Source organism: Vidua chalybeata, chromosome 27 (genome assembly GCF_026979565.1).
Source record: "Vidua chalybeata isolate OUT-0048 chromosome 27, bVidCha1 merged haplotype, whole genome shotgun sequence".
Classification (NCBI taxonomy): domain Eukaryota; kingdom Metazoa; phylum Chordata; class Aves; order Passeriformes; family Viduidae; genus Vidua; species Vidua chalybeata.
This window is the reverse complement of record NC_071556.1, coordinates 3840442-3861685: the sequence shown is the minus strand read 5'-3', so window position 1 is coordinate 3861685 and position 21244 is coordinate 3840442. Positions and strand designations below refer to the sequence as shown.

The window sequence follows — 21244 nt, the reverse complement described above, 5'->3', positions numbered from 1 at the left end:
TTGGCAATCCCCAGGAGACACAAACACCACCAGTTTAGTTGTGTGTTATCTCAGAACCCTGTCATTCCAAGAAGAAAATGCTTTCTCCTACTTCTTGGTAGCTGTAGGATTTTGGAAAACATTTATCATTTTAGCAGAAATAGCAAATTAGCAGAAAATAGCAGAAATAGCAGAAACAGCCAAGCTGATTTTAAGGTACTTCAAAAGTAAAAGCACCAATAATGATTCAGTGCTTTGCGTCAATGAGTTTCTAAGAATCTTGGCCCTTTGAGAGTACAAAGCATTTGTTCATGCCGTGATAGCTCAGGACTCATGGATTCTGTCCTCCCAGTGCTTCCCAGGCTATCTTTTCCAGACACAGAGGTGTTACAAAGCAGCCCATCTGAGCTCCCTGGTCTGGTTGGGAGCCCCTGGTTGGGAGTGGAACAAAATGGCCTTTAAGGTCCCTTCCAATCCAAACTATTTTAGGATTCTCATATGTTCAAAGCAGCCCCAAATTCAATATGCCATCTGCTTCCCCATGGAGGAGCAGCAGACCCATCTCTCCTTCAGAGCCAAAGGGAAAACCCTGTGGGATTGCTGCGTGCTGACAAACGACACGATCACAGAGGGGCACAGAGCAGTGACAGGGAGGGGACAATGCATGGGAACACCATAAGCAGGCTCTAAAACAGGCACACTTGCACTGCCAAAAAAAAATAAAAAAAAAGGAAAAGGAAAATATCACACCACAACAGGAAGTAGGAGAAGGGAAGAGGCAGAACCAGCATGGGAGGATTTTTATGTTTTTACTTACGTATTCAGCAGTGTCATCTGTTTCCCACTGGGCAGAGAACAAGAGAGGTTTGGCACATGAGAATACAAGAGGGGAAAGAAGGGAAAGACAGAGACACAGCATGAGGAGGGAGTCCCTGAGCAAGCAGCCACACAAGGTCAGAAGTTACCAGGCAAGCATGAGGGAAGAAGTAGAGTGGGAGAAATTAGTAGATTCCACTGTGGCCTTGGCCTGAATTAAAAGACTTCCCAGACACAGCAAGGATGAATGGATGGATGGATATTTATCTCAGTGCTGGGACAGCAGTTCATACTCTTCCACAGCAACGTTATCTGGGAGCACAAACAAACTGCAGAGTGACAACCACACCTTGTCACAGGTCCCCATATGGACCTTCTGCAGGGTTACACTGCCCAGGGTGGCTGCATCACCCACCCCTCACAGCCTCGGGGGCTCAGACAGGTGAGCCTGTTGCTGCAGGCCCCCAGCTGGGTAATAATTAGCATTGATGCCATGACTGTAGAAGGCTGATCAATTGCTTTTTTATTATATCATTTTATAGTATATTCTACTATACTATTACCTGTATTACAGTAGCAAGAGCTCTCACTAACTAACTAACTAGAAAACCCCTGACTCTCTCTCCTGAGAGTCCCAACACAGCTGTGGATCCAATTGGTCACTGAATCCAAACACCACCACCAGAATCCAATCAAGCAATCACCTCGGGTAAACAATCCCCAAACCACATTCCACATGGGCGCAACAACCAGCAGAGATAAGAACTGTTTTGATTCTCTTCTCTCACAGCTTCTCTCAGGAAAAAAAAAATCCTCAGATGGAAGGATTCCTGCTCTCTGTGGCCAGAGAGCTGCTGCCATAGTGAGTCCTTACCTGGGCGTCTGCCAGCATGATGTCCTTGATGTGGGGCAGCCCCCTGGCCTCGCCGTTCTCCATGCGCACATAGTGCACCTGGTAGCCGCGGATCTGGCCGTGCTGGCGGCTCGGCACCGGCGAGCGCCAGAACACCTGGATGGCCGAGGAGTTGAGCACCTCCACCTCCACCTTGCGCGGCGGAGCGCTGGGCACTGCGGGGAGGCAAGCGAGGGGCTCCAGTCACTTGGGGTTCTGGTTGGAGCCCGTCCCTGCTCCTCTGGGATGTGCACACGCTGGATCTGAGCTATGGGAGCACGGGGAGACCTGAACGCCTGAGTATCTCATCACCTGTCACTTGGTCTCTCAGTTCTGTGGGGTTGTGAAGTTCTGTGGGACCTGATCTGCATGGCCTGGACACAGGGATGGTGTCACTGTTTGGTAAGAAATGATACAGAGTCATCAGAAGGCTGAGTGGCATAAAGCACACCTCTTCACTTTGGACAGCTCCTTTTATACAGTTTTGATCCAGGTAGATTGGTCATTTAATCAATACATTTCACCTGATTGGCTAATTAACAAGACACCCATTTATAAACAATCTTATGAGAATAACAAAAAAAAGAAAAGCTATCACTGTTTATCTCCAGCTCCCTAAAGTCTCCCAGGCCAATTCTGGGAAAACTTATCTAGTTTTCTCGCTCTCTGACTGGGCTGTCACATCCACATGATGGGAACAGCCCCATCTCATCAGCCAGCCAGCCTTCCACAGGCTCCTCTGTGCCCAGTTTGCTCAGATGGAAGGAACTATTATAGCTCCAGATCTCCTTCTGAGGGCAAAGACAATTTCCAGCGAGCCAGAAAAGCCCTGGTCCTGCCTGTGAGAGGATCAGGAGAGGGCTTGTCCTTGGAGCTCTCTCATCTCTCTGGCAGGACAGGGGGTTGGTGGCTACAACCACTGTGGAATCTCAGGACAGAAAATAAGAGGTGTCTTGGATGGAATTTGGGCTGAATCTTTGGAAATACCACTACTACTGCTACTAATCACACAGGGCATGGCAACCTCATCTACCAGGAAATCACACTTTCTGAGCAGGGTACTCTATGTTGCATTTGGATGTGGGCAGAGGCTCAGGGAAACAGGACCAACACTGGGGACAAACCTGTTGCTTTTTAAAAATTCTTTTTATTTGGAATAGGTGAAGAACACCTGAAAATTTTGATTTCCATATGTTATTTACTTGACCTTTATTATTTGAGGTCCTCACATTGAGGGTGCTCCTTTCCCTTCATGCACCCATTCATGCTTTTCCCTGGTTTTATTTTACTGTAGAAATACCAGGAAAATTCAAGTCTCTGAGTGGGGCTACTGAATTGTTGTCACTTAAGACTTTTGAAACTTTAACAGATTCCTCGTTTTTATGACTGACAAAAGCTCTGACTTAAGGAGGAGGTAGTAACAAGGAATGCAGTAACAAGAAACGTGTGGGAAGAACTCTTTAATATTTTAAAACATGTGCTCTCAGGCACAGGGTGGGATTCTTGGGGCTGTCCCATGCAGGACCAGGAGCTGGACTTGGCTGATCCTTGTGGGTCCCTTCCAACTCTGGATATACAATGATTCAAGTTCTGGCAGCAAAGGTTTTCTCAGAGCAAAGGCTTTTAGTGCCTTGGCTGCTCCTGGCTCAGTGAGAGCAGCTTTTCAGGGAGAGTGGTGCAATCAGAACTCAGAGATATTAAGAAAGCCCCCATACACCCAGGGCAGGAGAACCCTACAGACCCCAGTGCTCAGAGGGCTTGGGGTGATGGCACCAGAAGATGCCACACAGCTCGGACCTTGGATCCCACTCCAGCTCTGGCCTGGCACCACTCAACAGCCACGGAAGGGCCTGGCTGTGTCCCCCACCATGGCAACAACCCCCTCCAGGGCCAGGAGCCCCGCCGGGAGAACCCAAAAAAGCTCACTCACCATCTTCATCCGTGCGCACGATGACCGGCGAGCTCTCCGGGCCCGGCCCCACCTCCGTGTGAGCCACCACGGTGACGCGGTACTCGGTCCACTTCTCCAGGGACTCCAGCAGGATCTGACTGGTGGTTGGGGGGATATCATTCACCTCCTTTAGCTCCGTGTCCTCCGAGTCCAGCGCTCGATAGTGGACGCTGTAGCCGGCCAGGACGCCGTTCTGGCTCTCGGCCGGAGGCGGCCGCCAACTTACCAGAATGGCGGTGGAGCGGGTGCTGACACATTTTACATCTTGAGGGGGGGCAGACGGTTCTACGAGGGGGGAAAATTCAGGAGCGGGAAAGGGAAAGAAGGGAGAGGGGAAGGGGAGGGGGAAAAAAAACAAAAGATGGGAAAGATAAAAGAAAAAAAAAAAGGAAAATGATAACAAAAAAATCTAAAATAAAACGTACGAAAGTTTGGTTTAGGAAGATAAAATTAAAAGAGAAGAGAGCTTTTTGTTGTTGTCTTTTTTTTTTTTTTTTGAAAATGAAGAGTGTTTTTTTTTTTTTTTTAAAAAAAAAAAAAGCCAACAGAAATTAAATGGGGCATCAAAACTGAAATGGTGTAAAGCAAAAGACTAAACCAGCAAGCGGGCCAGCCAAGAGGGGTCCTGCTGCTTCCACTAAGCTGGCACCAGCTAAACACCCAGCTGCACCCTATAAAAGCCCTTTCCTTTGGCTCCCTGTTTTACAGCAGCCTGGCAAATCCTGCTCTGGCTGGGAAAGCACTTTCCAACCTCAGTCTCTGGGATCTTGAATTTCTTTGAAGGGATCTATGAAAATTAAGTAAGAAAAGCAAATCTTTTGCCAGGAGGCTTAAATTTAAGAGTCTGTACCTCCAGATGGAAGTGATTAGTTGTCCCCAGACTGGAGGAGGCCAAATCCCACAGTGGGAATGCCCAGGACGCTGCCAAGCCATGGTGTTTAAAGAGGAGGGTTTTGAGAGAGCACTTGCAGAAGGAGGGAGGCAGTGGGTTTGGTGAGGTATTCAGGGATCCAGGGGATTTGCCAAAAAGCAGCAGCAGGTCTAATTCCCACTGCACTCTCTGCCTGAACTACACCAGGGTGTTTCTGCACATCCTGGGAGGAAACCTTGGGAAGTGTGGCCCTACCCAGGCACCTTCTCAGGGTGGCAGCAGACGCCTGTCCAAGGGTGATCAGGAGGTGGGGAAGGTGGAACCTACAGCTCTCCCTTAAAGCTCCTCTGGTTTCATCCCCTGCCCTGGGCAGGAACAGCTTCCACCATCCAGGGGGCTCCTTCCTGGCCCTGAACACTTCCAGGGACTAGACCACATTTCTGCCAGTCACTAAGGACAGCTGATCAGCCCAGGGAAGCAGAATGTGATACATTCTCAAGGCAAATCAATAAATCCAGTATCACCCAACTGCAATAAAGAGCTTTTAACTCTCTGCAGGCAGGGCAGGAAACTGGGGTGAACTCACAAGCCCCCCAGGTATCACCTGCAAGAAGCAATAGATCAGTGCTGGTCACTGCTTCTCATTCCTCTGACACTTTTTAATCAACAGAAAGCTCTTTCAGTGAGGAATGATTGTTTTCAAACCTCTTACTCCCATTCTTGAGTCAAACCCGGATGTTTAGGCCCAGTTTGCCTTGAGGACTCTGCTAAATCCAGTCACACTTATCCCAGTTGGCACTGGAGTGAGAGCCACACACTTTCCAGGAGCCTCCAGGAGACAGAGGGAAGTGGCTTTTCAAAAAGGGCAGAGATAATCCCTCCACTGCTGTCTAAGCACCCTGCCCAGTAGGACATTTTGGGTGTTTTCCTTCTCTTTTTATGCACTATTGCTGTCTTTAACCTGGTAGAATGACCCCCTTCTCCCCAGCACTCCCAGTGAGGAGGCTGACAAGCCCTGGCCATGGCTGGCCACGCAAAATAACACAGAAGATGTCAAATGAACCAAACCAAAAAGAACAAACTGGAAAATAAAACACAAACCAAGCCAGTAATTTGAAACAAAAAGAAAAAACAAACACCAGAAAGGAAATCATAATAATAAAATAATACTGATACAAAAAGTGACTCCTTCCAGAACATTCCCAGTCTGTTTACCTACCTTCCACGTTTCAACTGCTAACTTATAAGACTTTCTTACAAGAGAACAAGAGGAACTGAGCTACGAGGCCAGACCAAGCTCCTGGTGGGTTTCTGCACATGACTGGCTTTTAAAATGCCACTCTGCTCATGATGAGTCCCCCCAAGTCCTCCCCCACCAGCAGAACCCCAGCTATTGCAGAAATGGCAATTTTGGACCCCAATCTGTTCTCTTTTGCTAAACTGTCAGCACAAAGAGCAGGACAGCACATTCCCAGTGACAGATCTCCTTCCCTCTGGCTCTCTCCATCTGCTGTGATTGCTGCACCACCTCTCCAGGACAGAGGTGCACTGCTCATCCCATGTCCCAGAACCAGCTCAAGGATGGTTTCAAGGTATGGAGGGACAGACTCAGCCCTCTCCCACTGCTTCCATGGTGCCATTCCCTTCTTTTTTTTTGTCCTCATCAGAGGCTGGGCATATTAAAATCCACCTTTCCTGCTTAGTTCCAGCCAAAGCCACCAGAGCTGAGAAACCCACTGCAGAGAGGGTCTGACCTGACCTACCCTTCATCCTGCACCTCATTCTGAAAGCCCCAGGAAGCAGAGCTCAGCTCCAGCTGGCACTGGGGTCACTGTCTGCGCTGCCACGCTCGCTCACTCACCCTCTACGCTCCAGCACAGGGACCTACTGAGAGGCCCTGGGGTGAGGCCTCCTTTTGGGATGGTTTTGCACTTTCTCTGGTCAAAAAGGCAGGGTGGGGGGTGGGTGATGGGGGAGAAGGCCCAGGTCCTGCCCGGCCCCCTCCCCGTCACCCCTGGACTGCAGCAGCGGAGGAGAACAGCCAGGGGTGCTGGCTGGCCACGCTGGACACGCCTCTGGGAGCTCATGGCACTGTTTCCTTCACAATCCAGCCCAACCTGTGTGACCCTGGGGACGCCGGGGACAGCGCCAGGAGCCGCGGCAGGAGCCCAGTGCCACCAACCCCACCGGGGCTGCGAGCTCAGCTCTGCAACCAGCCCTTCCCTGGGCGGGGAGCCAGGCACAGGCAGGAGCCCCCAGCCAGGAGAGCTCTGCCTTGGCCTGCTGGTTGGTTCCACCAGCGTTTTGGGGACCCCTCCCCACCCTCCCAGGGCTCCAGGACATCCGGGAGTGTCTGCAGAGCCACCAGCGGTGAGCCTGCAGCCACAGGGTGGACTGTATTTGTGAATCTGCTTGAGACCAGCCAGTACTCACCTGAGCTGCACCTTTTACATGCTTTAAAGTTGACTGTCCAAGCCACAAGAATGACCCTTACTGACCTTGCACAATATCATGTTTTTTAACCCTTTAGGTACCATAGACTTTGGGTATTTCATTCACTTCATGTACTGTGAGGAGGGGGACAGGAGGGAGAGCGGAGCTGCATGGGGGGAAATCCTTCCTTGGGCAGGAACAGAGGGTGAGAAAGCCCCATTGTTCCTCTACACCTGCACATGCACCCACCCTGCCACCCCTGCCTGCTGACCACGCTTTGCCCTCTGGAATTTCTGAGTGGGAGAGTTGCCAGGGAGCCTGGGAAGGTCATGGCTAACCAGGTAGGGCAAACCAGCTTCTCCCAGCCATGAGAGTCTGTCAGTTTTACAAGCTATGTCTCTGGTACTTGAAGAGTTAAAACCCAGCCACTTCAAGAAGAAAAAGATACTTTACCTTTAGTTTAATGGATTTTACTTTGGTTATGATGCTCAGGAGGAGCCACCCTGGCAGGGAGGTGCAGGGAGGGGCTGCCACATGCGGGTGGGTGCTGGGAGGGGATGGGAGGAGCAGCGGGAGGAGCAGGGAAAGGCTTTGTCATTCCAGAGACAAGATGCCATCGTGGTGTGACATCGCCCAGCGAGGGACAGGGACGTGGCTCATCGGGTGCAGGGCATGCAGGCAGGCAAGCAGAGAGCAGAAGAGAGAAGAAAGAAGAGGCATGGAGCAGGCCAAGGAGGAGCTGAACGGAAAAGGAGCTGAGGAGGGAAGACACAAAAGCCTGTCCCGAGCCAGAAGGTCTGTGAGCCGAAGGATGTCACCCGGACCAGGGAGAATTGACTCGTTCCTCCAACAGCCAGCCAGGAAAAAATGTTTCACCGTGTTACAGGACACTGACAGCTCCCAGCTGATGTTCTTAAGAGCATTAAATTAACGAGACTCTCCCTATAAAAGCTGAGCTACAGAGAGAGAAACCCGTCCATGTTCTGGGCAGATGCCAAGTTAGAAAAAGCCCCAAAGCCTTCCCTTTTCCCAGATCCCCTTTTCCTCACCCTTAAGGGACAAATTTTTCACTAAGGCCTACTGCCACCAGCTCCCACACCCCTCTTCCAGCTTGTTTTACTGAACCAGAAAAGCACAAATCCCAGACCATCTTTGCCTCCCATCCCCACAGGTCTCAAGGAGAGAAACCCCTTGGAAAACAGAAGCAGAGTGTAAGTTTAACACTTGTTTTTCAGGTGCTTTCAGTTCATTTCCCCCACCCCACAGAGATGCTCCATCTGACAGTACCACACTGGGATCAGAACCAGCAGATGTGCAGCAGAGTCAGGAAAGGATTTTCCTATGAAACGTAGAGAGAGTATGGAGAAAAAGAAAAGAAAGAAAAAAGGGGAAAAACATTTGAAGGAAAGAAAAAACAAAAAATCTTTGAATGGAGTGGAGGCCTGAGAAAGCCTCAGTAAGGAACTGTGTCTATGCAGAAACAGACTCCCCTTTCTTCCCACTCCTCGGGGGACAGAAAGAGAAGGAGACAGGGGAAGGAGAGGCAGCAGGATGTGACAATTAAAAAGCCCAGCCGAGAGCCTGCTGCTCCCCCTTGTTAGGGACTCTGAGGGATGGGAGCAGGGCTCTCCCTCCTCACACTGGTGACCAGAGCCACTTCTGAGTTAGTTCTGCTCCCGGCTACTCCAAACTGCAGCGGAGTGATTTAGTAGAGATGAGAGGAGACAGAAAACACAAAGAACAGCTGCCACAGCCACTCATGCAGTGAAAAAACACCTCATTTAAAAGCAAAGATCTGTGAAAAGCCCAGGTTGAAATATTGCCATCCAGGGTTATTGTCCCCAGGGCAACAGCGAAGGGAGACAATCCATTAAACTAAAACCAGCACGTTTTGAGTTGCATACTCCATCCTGGTGTCATCAATATCCCCCTCCTGGCCTCCACAGGGCTCCTCTCTCCCGCTCTGCTGGAGCCCAAACGGGACCATTCCCAGAGCTCCAGGCCTTCCTCCCCATGGCTGTGGAGGTGCTCATGGAAAAGAGCATGGGGACTGCTTTCCCCAAAGGCTGGGGAAGGTTGGGCCAGTGAACAATCGCCTTCCCTTCTCCTCTCCCTCCCGCTTCCCCACCGTCTCCCCGCTCCACTGCTTGTGCCCCTTCCTGACAGCGGCTGGGGCTGTGTGGCACGGGCTGTGGCTGCCATCCCCTGAGCATGCTCAGCACCACGGCCAGCGTGGCCACCACCGAGCCCTCACTGCTGCCACCCCGAGTGGACGGTGCTGCCCGGGCCCCCCAGCACCCCAAACCCCAGCTCTGCTCCTGGCTCACGCCTCAACTCGCTGGACCGGTGAAGGGAGAGGGGAGCAGGTCCCAAAGGTGTCCCCCCGCCACTCCCTGGAGCGAAACGCCAACCCCCAGCTCCGTACCCCTGTGCCCACCATCTCTGGCTCCCTGACCGTGGTCCCCTCAGAGAAGGGTGGGAAAGGAGAGACACCTACTAGACTGCAAGGTGCGCTCTCGGACCTCCGGGGTGAAGGCCCCCAGCCCCAGGGCCGAGCGGGCGGCCAGCCGGAAGACATACTCAGTGTTGGGCTTCAGGCCTTCCACCGTGAACGAGGTCGTGGGCTCGAAGTTCTTCAGCACCTGGGATGGGCGAGGGGGTGGGGGGAAGAAGAAAAAATAAACCCAAACAACAGGCAGCAGAGGTGAGGCCTGCCCAGAGACACCTGCCCTGCTCCCCTCGCTCCGACACCGCAGGGAACGGCGGGGCCGGGGAGCTCCTCAGCCTCAACCCTGCTCCAGTTTTGGACTCACCTCCTTGCTGTGGTCTCCCTCCTTGTAGAGGAGCTCGTACTTCACTATGATCTCCTGGCGTGGGGGGCTCCACGACAGCACAATGCTCGTCTCGGTCTTGGCTTCTGCTCGGAAGTTCATCGGCTGCCCGGGAACTGGCACGGAGAGGGAGCCGACAGGGCAGAGGAGGCAAGATGAGAAACAGGAGAAACCACATTAACTTGGCTAATTAGGAGGCTCTTGCCCTGTTTTATTCAAAGCCTGTGTGGGAAGAGCACGTCAGCAGCAAAATGCCACGCTGCAGCGTGGGCAGGTCCTGCCTCTAAAGCTGTGGAGTTACATCCCACTGCAGGACTTCAGCGTATCCAGAGTTGCTGGAGATGGAAGAATCCCAGTGGATCATATGCCTCTTTCTCAGCAGTGAAGAATACAACCCTTCCCACCAATCCCAGTATTACAAGATTCTGGAAGTAGGAAGCCCATGAGCAGCCCATTGAGGACACAGGGTTTCCTCCCATACCCCAGGCCAAAAATGTGCTGGGTGACAGCCCGTGATAAAACACTTGTATTTGCAGCTCAACACATCAGGCTCATTCCCCACTCATCTCTGACAAAGTAGTTCCTGGGTACTTTAGGGAGAGTTAAAGTTTTACATCTGTTAAAGACATTTAGAATCATGGAATGGTTTGGGTTGGAAGAGACCATAAAGCTCATCCAGTTCCATGGGCAGGGACACCTTCCCCTATCCCAGGTTGCTCCAAGTCCTGTCCAACCTGGCCTTGCACACTTCCAGGGATCCAGGTGCAGCCACAGCTTCTCTGGGCACCCTGTGCCAGGGCCTCCCCACTCTCCGAGTAAATAATTCCTTCCCAGCATCGCATCTAAACCTCCAAATCTAACCAGCAGCTCTCCTTCCCACAGCCCAGGCCAGCGACACAGGTGCTCACCTCCTTGCTGTGTCTTAACCTGGATGGGGTCGGACAGGGGCCCGTCCCCCACGGAGGTGAAGGCCAGCACTCGCACGGTGTAGGTCTCATCCTCGAGGAGGCTGCCCACGGTGGTCAGCAGGCTGTCATCCACGTTGTGCTTCTGCCAGTTGCTGACGGGCTGGTCGGGCTCCATGGTGTAGTAGACTCGGTACCCTCGGATCTGCCCGTTGGGCTCCACCGGTTCCTCCCACTGGATGATCATGGTGGTGCTGCTCAGCATCCGGCCCTGCACGTTGCGGGGGGCACTGGCAGGAGCTTGTTCCCCAGTGCGGGTGACCACCGACTCACTGGGAGGCCCCTGCCCGATGCTGTTGACTGCGGAGACCCAGATCTCATACTCGGAGTTGGGGCTGAGCCCCCCGATGCTGTAGCGCGTGGTGGTGATGTCCTCCTTGATCTGGTATGGTCCATCCTGGCTCTTAGACTTGTACTCAATGACATAGTAGGACACGGGGTCTGGATTTCCAGAGTCCCAGGTGATGGTGATACTCGTTGCTGTTGTCTCTGTCACCACTGGCGTCCCAGGAGCCTTGGGAAGTGCTGAGAATCAGGAAGAACAGGCATTTAAAAAAACCCACAGATGCTGAAATGGCACCTAATTGGTCTGGTTAGGGCTGCAGGAGGCAGAAGCACAGCATCAATCCTGGCAGCTCAGGAAAGTGCTGCTGGAATATGAGGAACTGAGTTATTCACTCCATTATCCTCCTTAAACTGCTCCATCAAAGGCAAAGTGTTCAGCTAAACATCTGGAATCATTAGCACAGGCTTCAGCTGCACATCCGCCCTCCCGGGGCAGGGAGGGAGAGCAGCTCCTCAGCTCCTTCCCAGCACGTGCTCACAGCTCTGCTGAGCCTCCACGAGCAAGGAATGGCACAGGGCAGGCTCTGCTCTCCAGAACAAATCTCCAGAAATGCTGAGAGTCACAAACTGTGTTAATCCCCATCTCCCCTCTCCCTCAGCCAGGGAGTCCCCCGTGAGCCTGCTGGGGACTGCACGCTGCTCAACACTTTAAGTGCACCTGATACATGTTCTCACTTCACCTGTTCTCAAGCTTCATGTGCTGTCCTCACTGCACACTTTAGACCCTTTTCAACCCTCCTTCCTTATCATGGAATCCCAGAATGTTTTGGGTTGAAAGGGGCTTTAAAGCCCATCCAGTGGAACCCGTGCCATGGACAGGACACCTTCCACTGGCCCAGGTGGCTCCAAGCCCTGTCCAACCCAGCCTTGAAGCCTAACTTCTCTAGACCTGATCACAGTGAAGCTCGAACTTCTCCTTTCACCTTCTGCCCGGGAGAAATGCAGGTGCTCACACACAGGAACAGTGCAGGGAACATGATCCAAACTAAATTACAAGAGGCAGAAGCTACCAGCAGGGTGAGATTCCCTATGTGAGGAGATGGGAGAGTTGGAAGCAGAAACAATCTGCCCTACACTGCAGCTTTTTAGATTAAGAGGGTAAGACAGGTGTGGTAAGTACATCTACAACAGACAGGGAAAAAAGGGAAGGAAGGAAATACTCAGGAAAATAAAGAGAACCTGAGATCAGCCCCAGGCATCCTTCTGCTGGCACGAGAGCCCCACTGCCTGTGCAGAAGCTCAGAACGGGTGTCACGCCAAGATTCTCTAGTCCCTACTCATTTCTCCTGTCAGCCCTTCCTCAGACAGATCACTGATACAACAGGATTGTTTTTCCTTATCCCTCCCTTTCTCCCAAGTGTTTCTCCTCTCCCCCACCCATGGATCTTTTCCCACCCCACCTCTCCCAGGTCCCTCATGGGCAGCACCAGTACTTGGAGCAGACACCAGCTCACACAGAGCTCTACACTCACCCAACCTCAGGGGTTCCTGCTTGGGTTTAATACTCCCCTGCTGAGGACAGAATAGATTGAAGATGGCACCCGTGCTCCTCTTGGGAATCACTAGCTGGAAGCTGGGCTTATTCCCCATCTTGCTGAGGCAACAATGGCCACTAAGATGCTGGAACTAAGCTCTACTGCAAGGGTGCACATGCCAGAGATCCTCAGGGCCTTGGCTGAATCTCAGGCCTTGGAACAGGATGGCATGCAGGCTCCAAGCCACCCAAGGCTCCTTGCACAGTGCCCAGCCAGCCTCATATGTCAGGACAGACACAGCATGCAGGGATTTGAGCCACAGTTTTCTTCATAACAACCAGCTCAGGTGTCCTAAAGCGAGGGAAGGTCTCCAGCCTCCAGCTTGCCCTCCATTGTGGGTTTCCCTGTGTGTGGGATCCCCAAGGACATGCAGAGATCCCAGCACGGGGCACTCATGGTGCACAGGTCTGTCCTGCTGCTCGTGCTCACAGAGCTCCACGTGTACACACAGGTAAGGACAGGGACTGACACTCCTGCAGCCAGGTGCTCACGATACAGCCACGGTGTCCCTGGCCATGCACACACATCCCATTCATGCAGGAGCACCTGGACATGCAGAACTGTGTCCCTGTGCATGGACACACATCCCACTCATGCAGGAGAACCAGGACACTTAGAACTGTCCCTATCCATGGACACACATCCCATTCGTGCAGGAGAACCAGGACATGCAGGACTGTGTCCCTATCCATGGACACAAATCCCACTCATGCAGGGGCACCAGGACATGCAGGACTGTCCCTGTCCATGCACACACACACCACTCGTGCAGGAGCACCAGGACATGCAGAACTGTGTCCCTATCCATGGACACACATCCCATTTGTGCAGGAGCACCAGGACATGCAGAACTGTGTCCCTATCCATGGACATCCCATTTGAGCAGGACATGCAGAACTGTGTCTCTATCCATGGACATCCCATTTGAGCAGGACATGCAGAACTGTGTCTCTATCCATGGACATGCCATTTGAGCAGGAGCACCAGGACATGCAGGACTGTGTCCCTATGCATGGACACACATCCCATTTGTGCAGGAGCACCAGGACATGCAGACCTGTGTCCCTATCCATGGACACACATCCCATTTGTGCAGGACATGCAGGACTGTGTCTCTATCCATGGACATCCCATTTGTGCAGGAGCACCAGGACATGCAGGACCTTGTCCCCTGTGGCAGGTCAGGCAGCCACAGGCTCTCCCCATGCAGACACACGATGACACAGGCACAAACCATGGGACATTCCCACTCTGCTACACGTCCCACCATCGCTCCCATGCACGAGCAGGACACGTGCCCAGGCATCCCCTGCACTCATGCTCGGACACTCAGCTCTGGCCGTGCCCGCACACCTGCCTGGCACGTGCCCACTCCCACACGTGCACTCAGGACCCTGCTCCCACTCCCTTACATTTCACCGTGATCTGGGCAACGGCTTCTATGACTCCCAGGCTGGACATGGCCACGCAGGTGTAGTTGGCAGAGTCCTTGACGTCCGTGAGCTCCAGGACGTTCCTGCCCACGGGCATGTCATCCTCAGGTGTCAGGTCCTCTGCTCCCTGCATCCACTTCACGTAGGGCATGGGAGACCCCACGGCCACGCAGGTGATGTTGACGTTGCCCCCGGGCATGATTTCATGGCTGACAGGGAGGATGGAGAAGCGAGGGGCCACACGGCGAACTGTGGACGAGACGCACAGAGGTAACAAAAAAAAACAAAACGGAAAACCAAAGCAAAACAAACGAACGAACAGAAAACAAAGAGGAAAAAAAAAAAAGAAAAAAAAAAAAAAAGGAAAGGAAAGGAAAAGAAAGGAGAAAAAGAAAAAAGAGTAAAAGATAATTTAAATATAGATGGGGTTTGTCATAGTTTATTTTCTTCCTTCATTAAAAACAAAACAAAAAAACAAAGAAATTAAAAAATCAAAAACCAAAAACCAAAAAAATGAACTCCAAATAAATTCGTACTTCACAAACAATATATAGAATATAGACATAAAAGCGATATTTCATAGCAACAGGGTTCCATTGATCAAGATTAGACCCATCACAGCACAGATAAATACACAAAAATTTATTAGCAATTTCTCATCTTTACTGGCAAGAGCTGGCATGGCGAGAGCCCAAACTTCTCCTCCGCGGCCGCTGGGGCCCCCAGCTCCCCGCTCCACACCCCGGGAACCTGCTCCTCCCTCTCCCAGTGGGGTCTGAGTCCCGGGTCCCCTTCTCCCGAGGAGGAGAGAAGGTCTCCTTCTCCATCCACCACCACCCGGCGTGGTCCAGGTGCCCCCTCCAGAGAGGGGCCCTCTCCCACCCGGGGCTGCTGCAGACATGGGGTGGGGGCCCAGGAGAAGGTTGGGATGGAGATGGAAACTTCTCAACGTTTTGCCTTGTTGGACCCAGAGAATTCAACAAAGAGAGAAGTATCACATCCCCAAATGCCAGACACTCCACTTGAGAGGTGAAAAGCAAAAGGATAAACGAGGGAGGAGAGGGAGTCCCCGGAGTGGGACAGAATTTGGTCGGTGTCTGTGTGTGAGAAGCGTCCAGGGGAACACAGCCCCCCTGGAGCGAGAGAGAGTGTGGAAAAGATGAGAAACTCTAATGAAATTTTTGTGGTTTTCGGGTATAGAAACCCTAACGAAGCCTCTTTAAGATCTGACACGGTTCCATCGATAGATGCAGCTCTCAGAGTCACAAACATCATGCAAAATAGGTAAAAAAGAGAGAGAGAGAAAGAGAGAAAGAGAGAGGAAAATGCAGAGAAATATAATTTCTGGGCGGCAGCAAATGCCCACATGGATACTGGATAGAAAGTGAGCGACAGAGAAAGGAAGGAAGACCAGGAGAAGGAGAACAAGAAGGGAAGGGAGAAAGAAGAGAGAGAGAGGGAGGGGAGGGGGAAACCCACTTTAATGCTGCATACTTTTTCTAGCTGATGTGACTCAATGTGGTGGCTCACATTGTCACATCTCAGCCCTGGCGGAATAATAAATAGAATAGAATTAATAAGAAAAACAAGGTAATGAAACTTTTAACGTTGAGAAAACAGTGACATGTTCTGTGCATCTCCTTAGCAGAGAGGTGGATGCAGCTTCCAGACCTTACACAGGAAGAACATGGACGCAAAGGGGAGGCTGTGGTTTCCTTGGCTCCATTTTCTGAGCTGCCTGGGCTGGCTGGAGGGATGCTGGGTGCCCTTCCTTAGGGGGGGAAAGCAGGGGAATGGACAAAGGAGAACGTGTGTGGATCAGAGAGGGCCTAGGGAGGGGGCTGAGGGCAGGGTCTCCTCCCACAAGAAAGACAAAGGATACAGGACCTGGGGAAATGCAGGAACTGCAGCAGCTGGAGGCTAGCAGGGGTGCAAGATTCCTCCAGCTCCAGGGACAGCCATGCAGGAACTGCCACAGGCAGGGTGGGCGAGGGGCAGGAGGGTCCTGAGTGCTGGAGGGCTGAGAACTCCCTGTTCCTGCTGTCTGTTCCCAGGTAACCTCTGCACAACCTCTCCAAAGCTTGGTGGCTTTGCCTCATGCCAAAGCAAGCAAAGGACAGCAGGGCTGAGCCTGCCATTGTCCCTCCCAGTGCCTTCAGATGTCCCCTGGAACCGTCTTGGAGCTTGCTAGTATTTATCTTCCAGCTTTGTGGATCTTTTCCAAGGGGAAGGGCACTGCCAGGAGAGGTAGAGGCTGTTTGCTCTTTAGTGGGGCTTTGGCAAACAAAAGCCAACTGCAGCCCCTGCAAGGTGACAAGGGACATTGTCACAGCAAGGTCTGCTCTCCCCATCGGGCTGTCAGACCCTTTTCTGTGAGAACCAGTAGCCAGGAACCAGCACTGGGAGGCAAGGAAGAGAAGACTTCCAGGTTGGTGGCTCAGAGGTGGCAAAGGGGAATTCCTGCATGCATGGATTTGCAGAGAGAACGGGGGACATGCCCTCAGCTGGGAGAAGGATGGGGATGTGGAGGGAGGGGCTGCAAACCCACCTGGCCACTGACACTAGAAGATGATTTTCTACCTGCAGAAAGGTGTAGGAGAGTACCATGGTGTTTATTCCACCTCAGGCACAAACACTGGCTCAAAGGATCAGGAACCTGCTCCTTGCTCCCTTCCTGCCACTAGGGAGAACACTCAGCCCTAGCCAGGAGGGTGCACCCCTGTTTCCTACTCCATCCTGCTTCCCACTGCTTCCAGAAGTACCACACTTCAGAAAATGGAGCCAGGTGGAAACCACACCTGTCACACTCTGAGACAAGATGGAGAGAACTCGGAAAGAAACAAGTGGGGTCAACATGCAGACAGATCTGGGGTGGGGATGACTCTTCTGAGGGGGGGGCTGGTATGTGACCTTCTGGAGAGGGGAGGCAAGGTGGGAAAGGTGAGGAGGAATGAGGAGACACATCCGGACAAGATCCGGTCAGCAAACAGCATCAACAGCAACAAACAACGGCAGGTGGGATGCAAACACTGAGTTGTCATGGGAACAGAACAAGACAATTAATCCAAACCGAAGGTAATCACAAAGAAATTAAACCCAACTGAAAAGGAAAGGGAAAACAAAAAAAAAAAATACAAAACAAAACAAAGAAAAGAAAGAACAAACCAGAATTTAATAACTGAAAAGCATCATCTGATGTAGGGCGGATTGCTGAGAATCGGAGTCTGAAGGGAACCGACTGTTCCTGGCTGTGGTTTGGGGCAGGGAAGGAGAAATCCACTCACAAAACACAAGCTCAGGGGCTGTGCAGAGCACGTTCCCAGAAAGCTGCAGAGCAGCCCTGCCCTCCTCCTGACAGCTCCCAGCCCTGGGGTCTCAGGGATCCTTACTTTGGGCTGGTTTAGTGGCGTCTGTCACCCTCCAAGGGAAGCACCCAGCACCTCTGGATGCCAGCCCTCAGCACCACCCGTTCCACAAGGAGGGAGAATTTGGAAAAGGGCTGATACAAGCCCAAAACAGACAGCAGCACTTCCTTGGTGCATCCTGGTTTAAAAAAAAACTAGACTCTCCTGTGTGCACAGATATACCAACATCCACACACTGATCTAGGATGGGAAAAGAACTCCAATTAAATGTTGGGGACCTCAGAGAGTCCCCTGGATACAGCCCTGTGATGGCTTAGGGCTGTGACAACCACAACAGGCACAGGGTTCATCCCTGGCTACCCAGAGCCATCAGGCTGCTGCTTATTTTAATTGCTGTAACATTTGCATTTGGCTGGAGACAGGGAATTTGTCAAGCTGAGAATCTCTGGGTCAGCCTTTAGGTCAAGGCCCAGGAGGAGGAGAGTCGTGGTGGAAAGGAGGCTGGAGATGGAATCAAGACCAATTTCAGCTCTGGGTCCAGCTCCACAGCAGCTGAAGGAGAGGAATTTCACAGAAAAAAAATCGGGTGAAGAGACCCCTTCCATTTTGCTATCCAACACTTTCAAAGGATCTGAAGAACAGAACTGCCCTCTCTGGAAAGGAAACATTGGGATGGGGCAGTCAGGCCTCTGCTTTATAGACACTGGTCTAATAATACTTTTCCCAGTTTCTGGTGCAAGAAGGACCTTCCCTGAGTTCCAGGGGTGTTTGGTTTCCAGGACAGCTTTGCCAGACCCCGCATGCGTACACGGATGTGCATGCTCCATGTGCAACAGCTCCCGACAGACACACACAAGCAGGCACACACAAACAGACATTGTCCATGGCCAAAAAAACTCTCAGGAGCCTTTTTTCAAACAAGGATACAGCTTGTTACGGATAGAACCAGATTCCAGGACTAGAGCTGGATGTTTGGGATGCAATTAAATTATTTCAATGCAGAGAAGCCATTTCGGAGGCACAGGAAAATTTCTTAAGTGCAGTTAGTTATGAGTCTGTTTAATTGTTGGATAAGCATTTCACACTGCAAATCTGCACCCCAAATTGTGCTTTTTTTTTAGAAACAGAACAGATCCATAACCTTTCACACCCTTGGGAAGCCAATTGGTTTTGTTGCTGCTCATGGAGGCAGAGGTTGACCCAGTTTGTGTTCTGTGAGTGGCATTTTTGGCTTTTTTGGTCCCAATCAGCACGGCTCAGGTTCCCCACCACCACTCGGGGTCCACAGGGTGAGAGGTATTTTTGCAAGATTTACAGACCTGATTGGAAGAGACACTGAGAGATCCAGGGTTGACTTTTGCAACACCAGAATCCATCCTTAAAATGTGTTCCCATGATGCTGCTAATGAGAGAAACCCGAGGACCAACCAGTTTGTGCTGAGGAACACCACCAGCTGCTCTTTTAAAGCCCCTTCCAGATTCCCTCAGAGAGAAAAAATGTTGGAGGAGGAGCGAGGTGGGTAAAAGGAGAATGTCCTGGACAAGAACCTGTCACTTCAAACCCCGATTCACATTAAACCAACTCAAAGAGAAATGCATCTTGTACCTTAAAGAAGAAATTAATCGTAAAAAAAAGGAAACAAAAGAAAGTGAAGTGACTGGTTGAAAGCACCAAACAAAACCAAATGGTATTAAACATTTTGACACTCAGCAAGCTGCTGCTCCAAATGAGGTGAGAAGGCGGACATTATTGGCCATTTTGGGGAGACAGGAGTCATTCCGTCTTGCTCCAAAATGAGGAGGGGTAGGGGAAAGGGTGCCAAAATAATGTGCAGCCTCTACATTATTAGTGAAGCTTAGATTACACCTGTCCTCCCCTCCCAAATGTGGTCTGGCCCTGCCCCTGCGTGTCCGTGCAGCCGCCTCTGCCTCTCCCTCTCCCGTTCCAATTCCAGGCTCATTCCCCTGGCCTGAGACCTTTTGGGGTTTGGATTTCCGACCTCCGCCCCTCCACAGGACGAGCAGCTTCCCTCCTCCTGCCCATCTCCTTCCTCATTTCCTTCACAGTAAATAAAATAAATACGTAAATAGGTAGATAAATAAAGAATGAGACCAAGGCTTGGATTTGGTCTGGAGGAAATCCATTACCTTCCCAATAATTGTTACTTTTCACTTAAAAAAACACTTTAGCTGAGCGACAGGCTGGCTGAACATCTCTGGTCTTTTGCAATTATTTATATTTTTTTTCTGTTGGTTTTTTTTACAGGATTGAACAGAAAATAATCAGAATCCAATTGTTTTTCACGCAGCTCTGTAATTTTAAACACAGACTTGACTGTTTTATTGTTATTTTAATTTGACAAGGTGTAATCTAATTTTTTCCCCTAAAACAAAGAGAACAGCGATGCAAAAGGTGTAAGAGACACAGGCAGGCAGAGATTTCGAGATCAGTACAGCACAGTGTTCCTGCAAAGTGCCCTCTATAGAGAGATAGTCATGTATATACATAGATATATACACAGTTTGGATTTGGTTTTGGTTGGTCTTTTTTTGGGGGGGTGGCTTTTTGTATCCATTTCCATTTCCTGATACCCTTGAGAAATCCTTCTGCAGAAACACAGTGAAGTTTTTGTTTGCTTTGTTTGGTTTGGAACTAGAATTTCAGAGCTGAGGACACCCCAAACACGGACAGGGCGCTCCCCCACCCACAGAAGTGCTAAAATAACCCTTTAAAATCATCCCAGAACTTTCCATCCCTCAATTTTAGCACCTGGAAACTGGGCACTGCAGAGGCAGCTGTACAACCCAGTGGTGGTTCTGCCTCCCTCCTTCTCCATTAAAGAATTTATCAATCTAGTCTAAAAAGGTATTAAAATTCCTACAGTTTAAAATACCAATGACTGTTTTGACCTTGTGGCTATTTGTTAAATCTCTAGTGCATGTGGAATTATTTCCTTCAACCTCTAAATGGGACTGAAAGGGAAAAGCTCAGCAATGGTTCCACCTGGAACCAACTAACAGCTCTGGTCTGATGGTCAAATTACTCATGTGCCAAACTTAACCCAGGCTACAGGCTAAATTATTGCTTAAATTAGTCACATTTTAATCTATTTTGAAGCTTTATTTCCTGAGGTGCTCAGCACACTATCCCTGCCTTTTCTGTGGGTTTTATTTTAATTGATTTCCACTAGTTCAGCTCTTACATGTTTTGCCCTGGCCTGGTTTCATCTTTGGTCTCTCAATGAGCTGAGGTTTTCCAGAGAGCCTTGGGAGTTCCTGGGAATGTTCTCAGCAAGGCCTGGGCTGCAGAACCTGGCTCGGGGTGACAAAGCTTGTGCTGATGGTGACAAGCAGCAAAGGCAGGGCCTGAGCAGGCACTGGGCTGCTTTAAATGCCTGCTGAGCCATTTACAGCTCCCTGGACTGGAAAAGAGCAGAGCCAAAAGAAGCTGGAGCAGAGAGCAGGAAGGATTATCCCTGCAGCATCCCAACTGCTGCCTTTTGTACCTCCTGGCACGGCCCCACTGTGTGAAAAAGGGGAAAATTCTTAATTCTGCTAAATTCAACCACGACAGCGTGTCCTGTACCAGCAGCAGCAGCTCTGGGGGATCTGAAGCACAGCCCACAGAGCTCATCCCTCCTTCCCTCTGGGACATGGAGGAGCACAGGGACACGAGGTCCTTACACACAGGGCTCCATCCCAGCCAGCAGCTGGATTTTGGGATCAAACCAGAGCAACCGAGGTGGCCGCCTGCAGCTTCCCAAATTAAGAGGAGAGCTGCAAAGTGCTGCATTTCCAGGGGGCAAACCAGCTCTGGCCACAGGTCCT

General features: G+C 51.1%; 1 protein-coding gene across 6 annotated transcripts in view; it reads right to left on the bottom strand.

Annotated features, from left to right (window-relative positions):
* Nucleotides 1-21244, bottom strand: part of PTPRS (protein tyrosine phosphatase receptor type S) — a 129126-nt gene that overhangs the window by 31886 nt on the left and 75996 nt on the right. For 2 of the 6 annotated variants that reach the window (XM_053965639.1, XM_053965641.1), the window contains exons 7-13: nucleotides 14031-14300; nucleotides 10682-11263; nucleotides 9756-9889; nucleotides 9440-9584; nucleotides 3618-3923; nucleotides 1670-1863; nucleotides 797-823 (exon numbers count right to left, since the gene is read on the bottom strand). In XM_053965639.1, the coding sequence (XP_053821614.1) occupies nucleotides 797-823; nucleotides 1670-1863; nucleotides 3618-3923; nucleotides 9440-9584; nucleotides 9756-9889; nucleotides 10682-11263; nucleotides 14031-14300 (1658 nt within the window). The remainder of the gene's footprint in view (nucleotides 1-796; nucleotides 824-1669; nucleotides 1864-3617; nucleotides 3924-9439; nucleotides 9585-9755; nucleotides 9890-10681; nucleotides 11264-14030; nucleotides 14301-21244) is intronic. The other 4 variants (XM_053965640.1, XM_053965643.1, XM_053965644.1 and 1 more) reach the window with 2 other exon arrangements.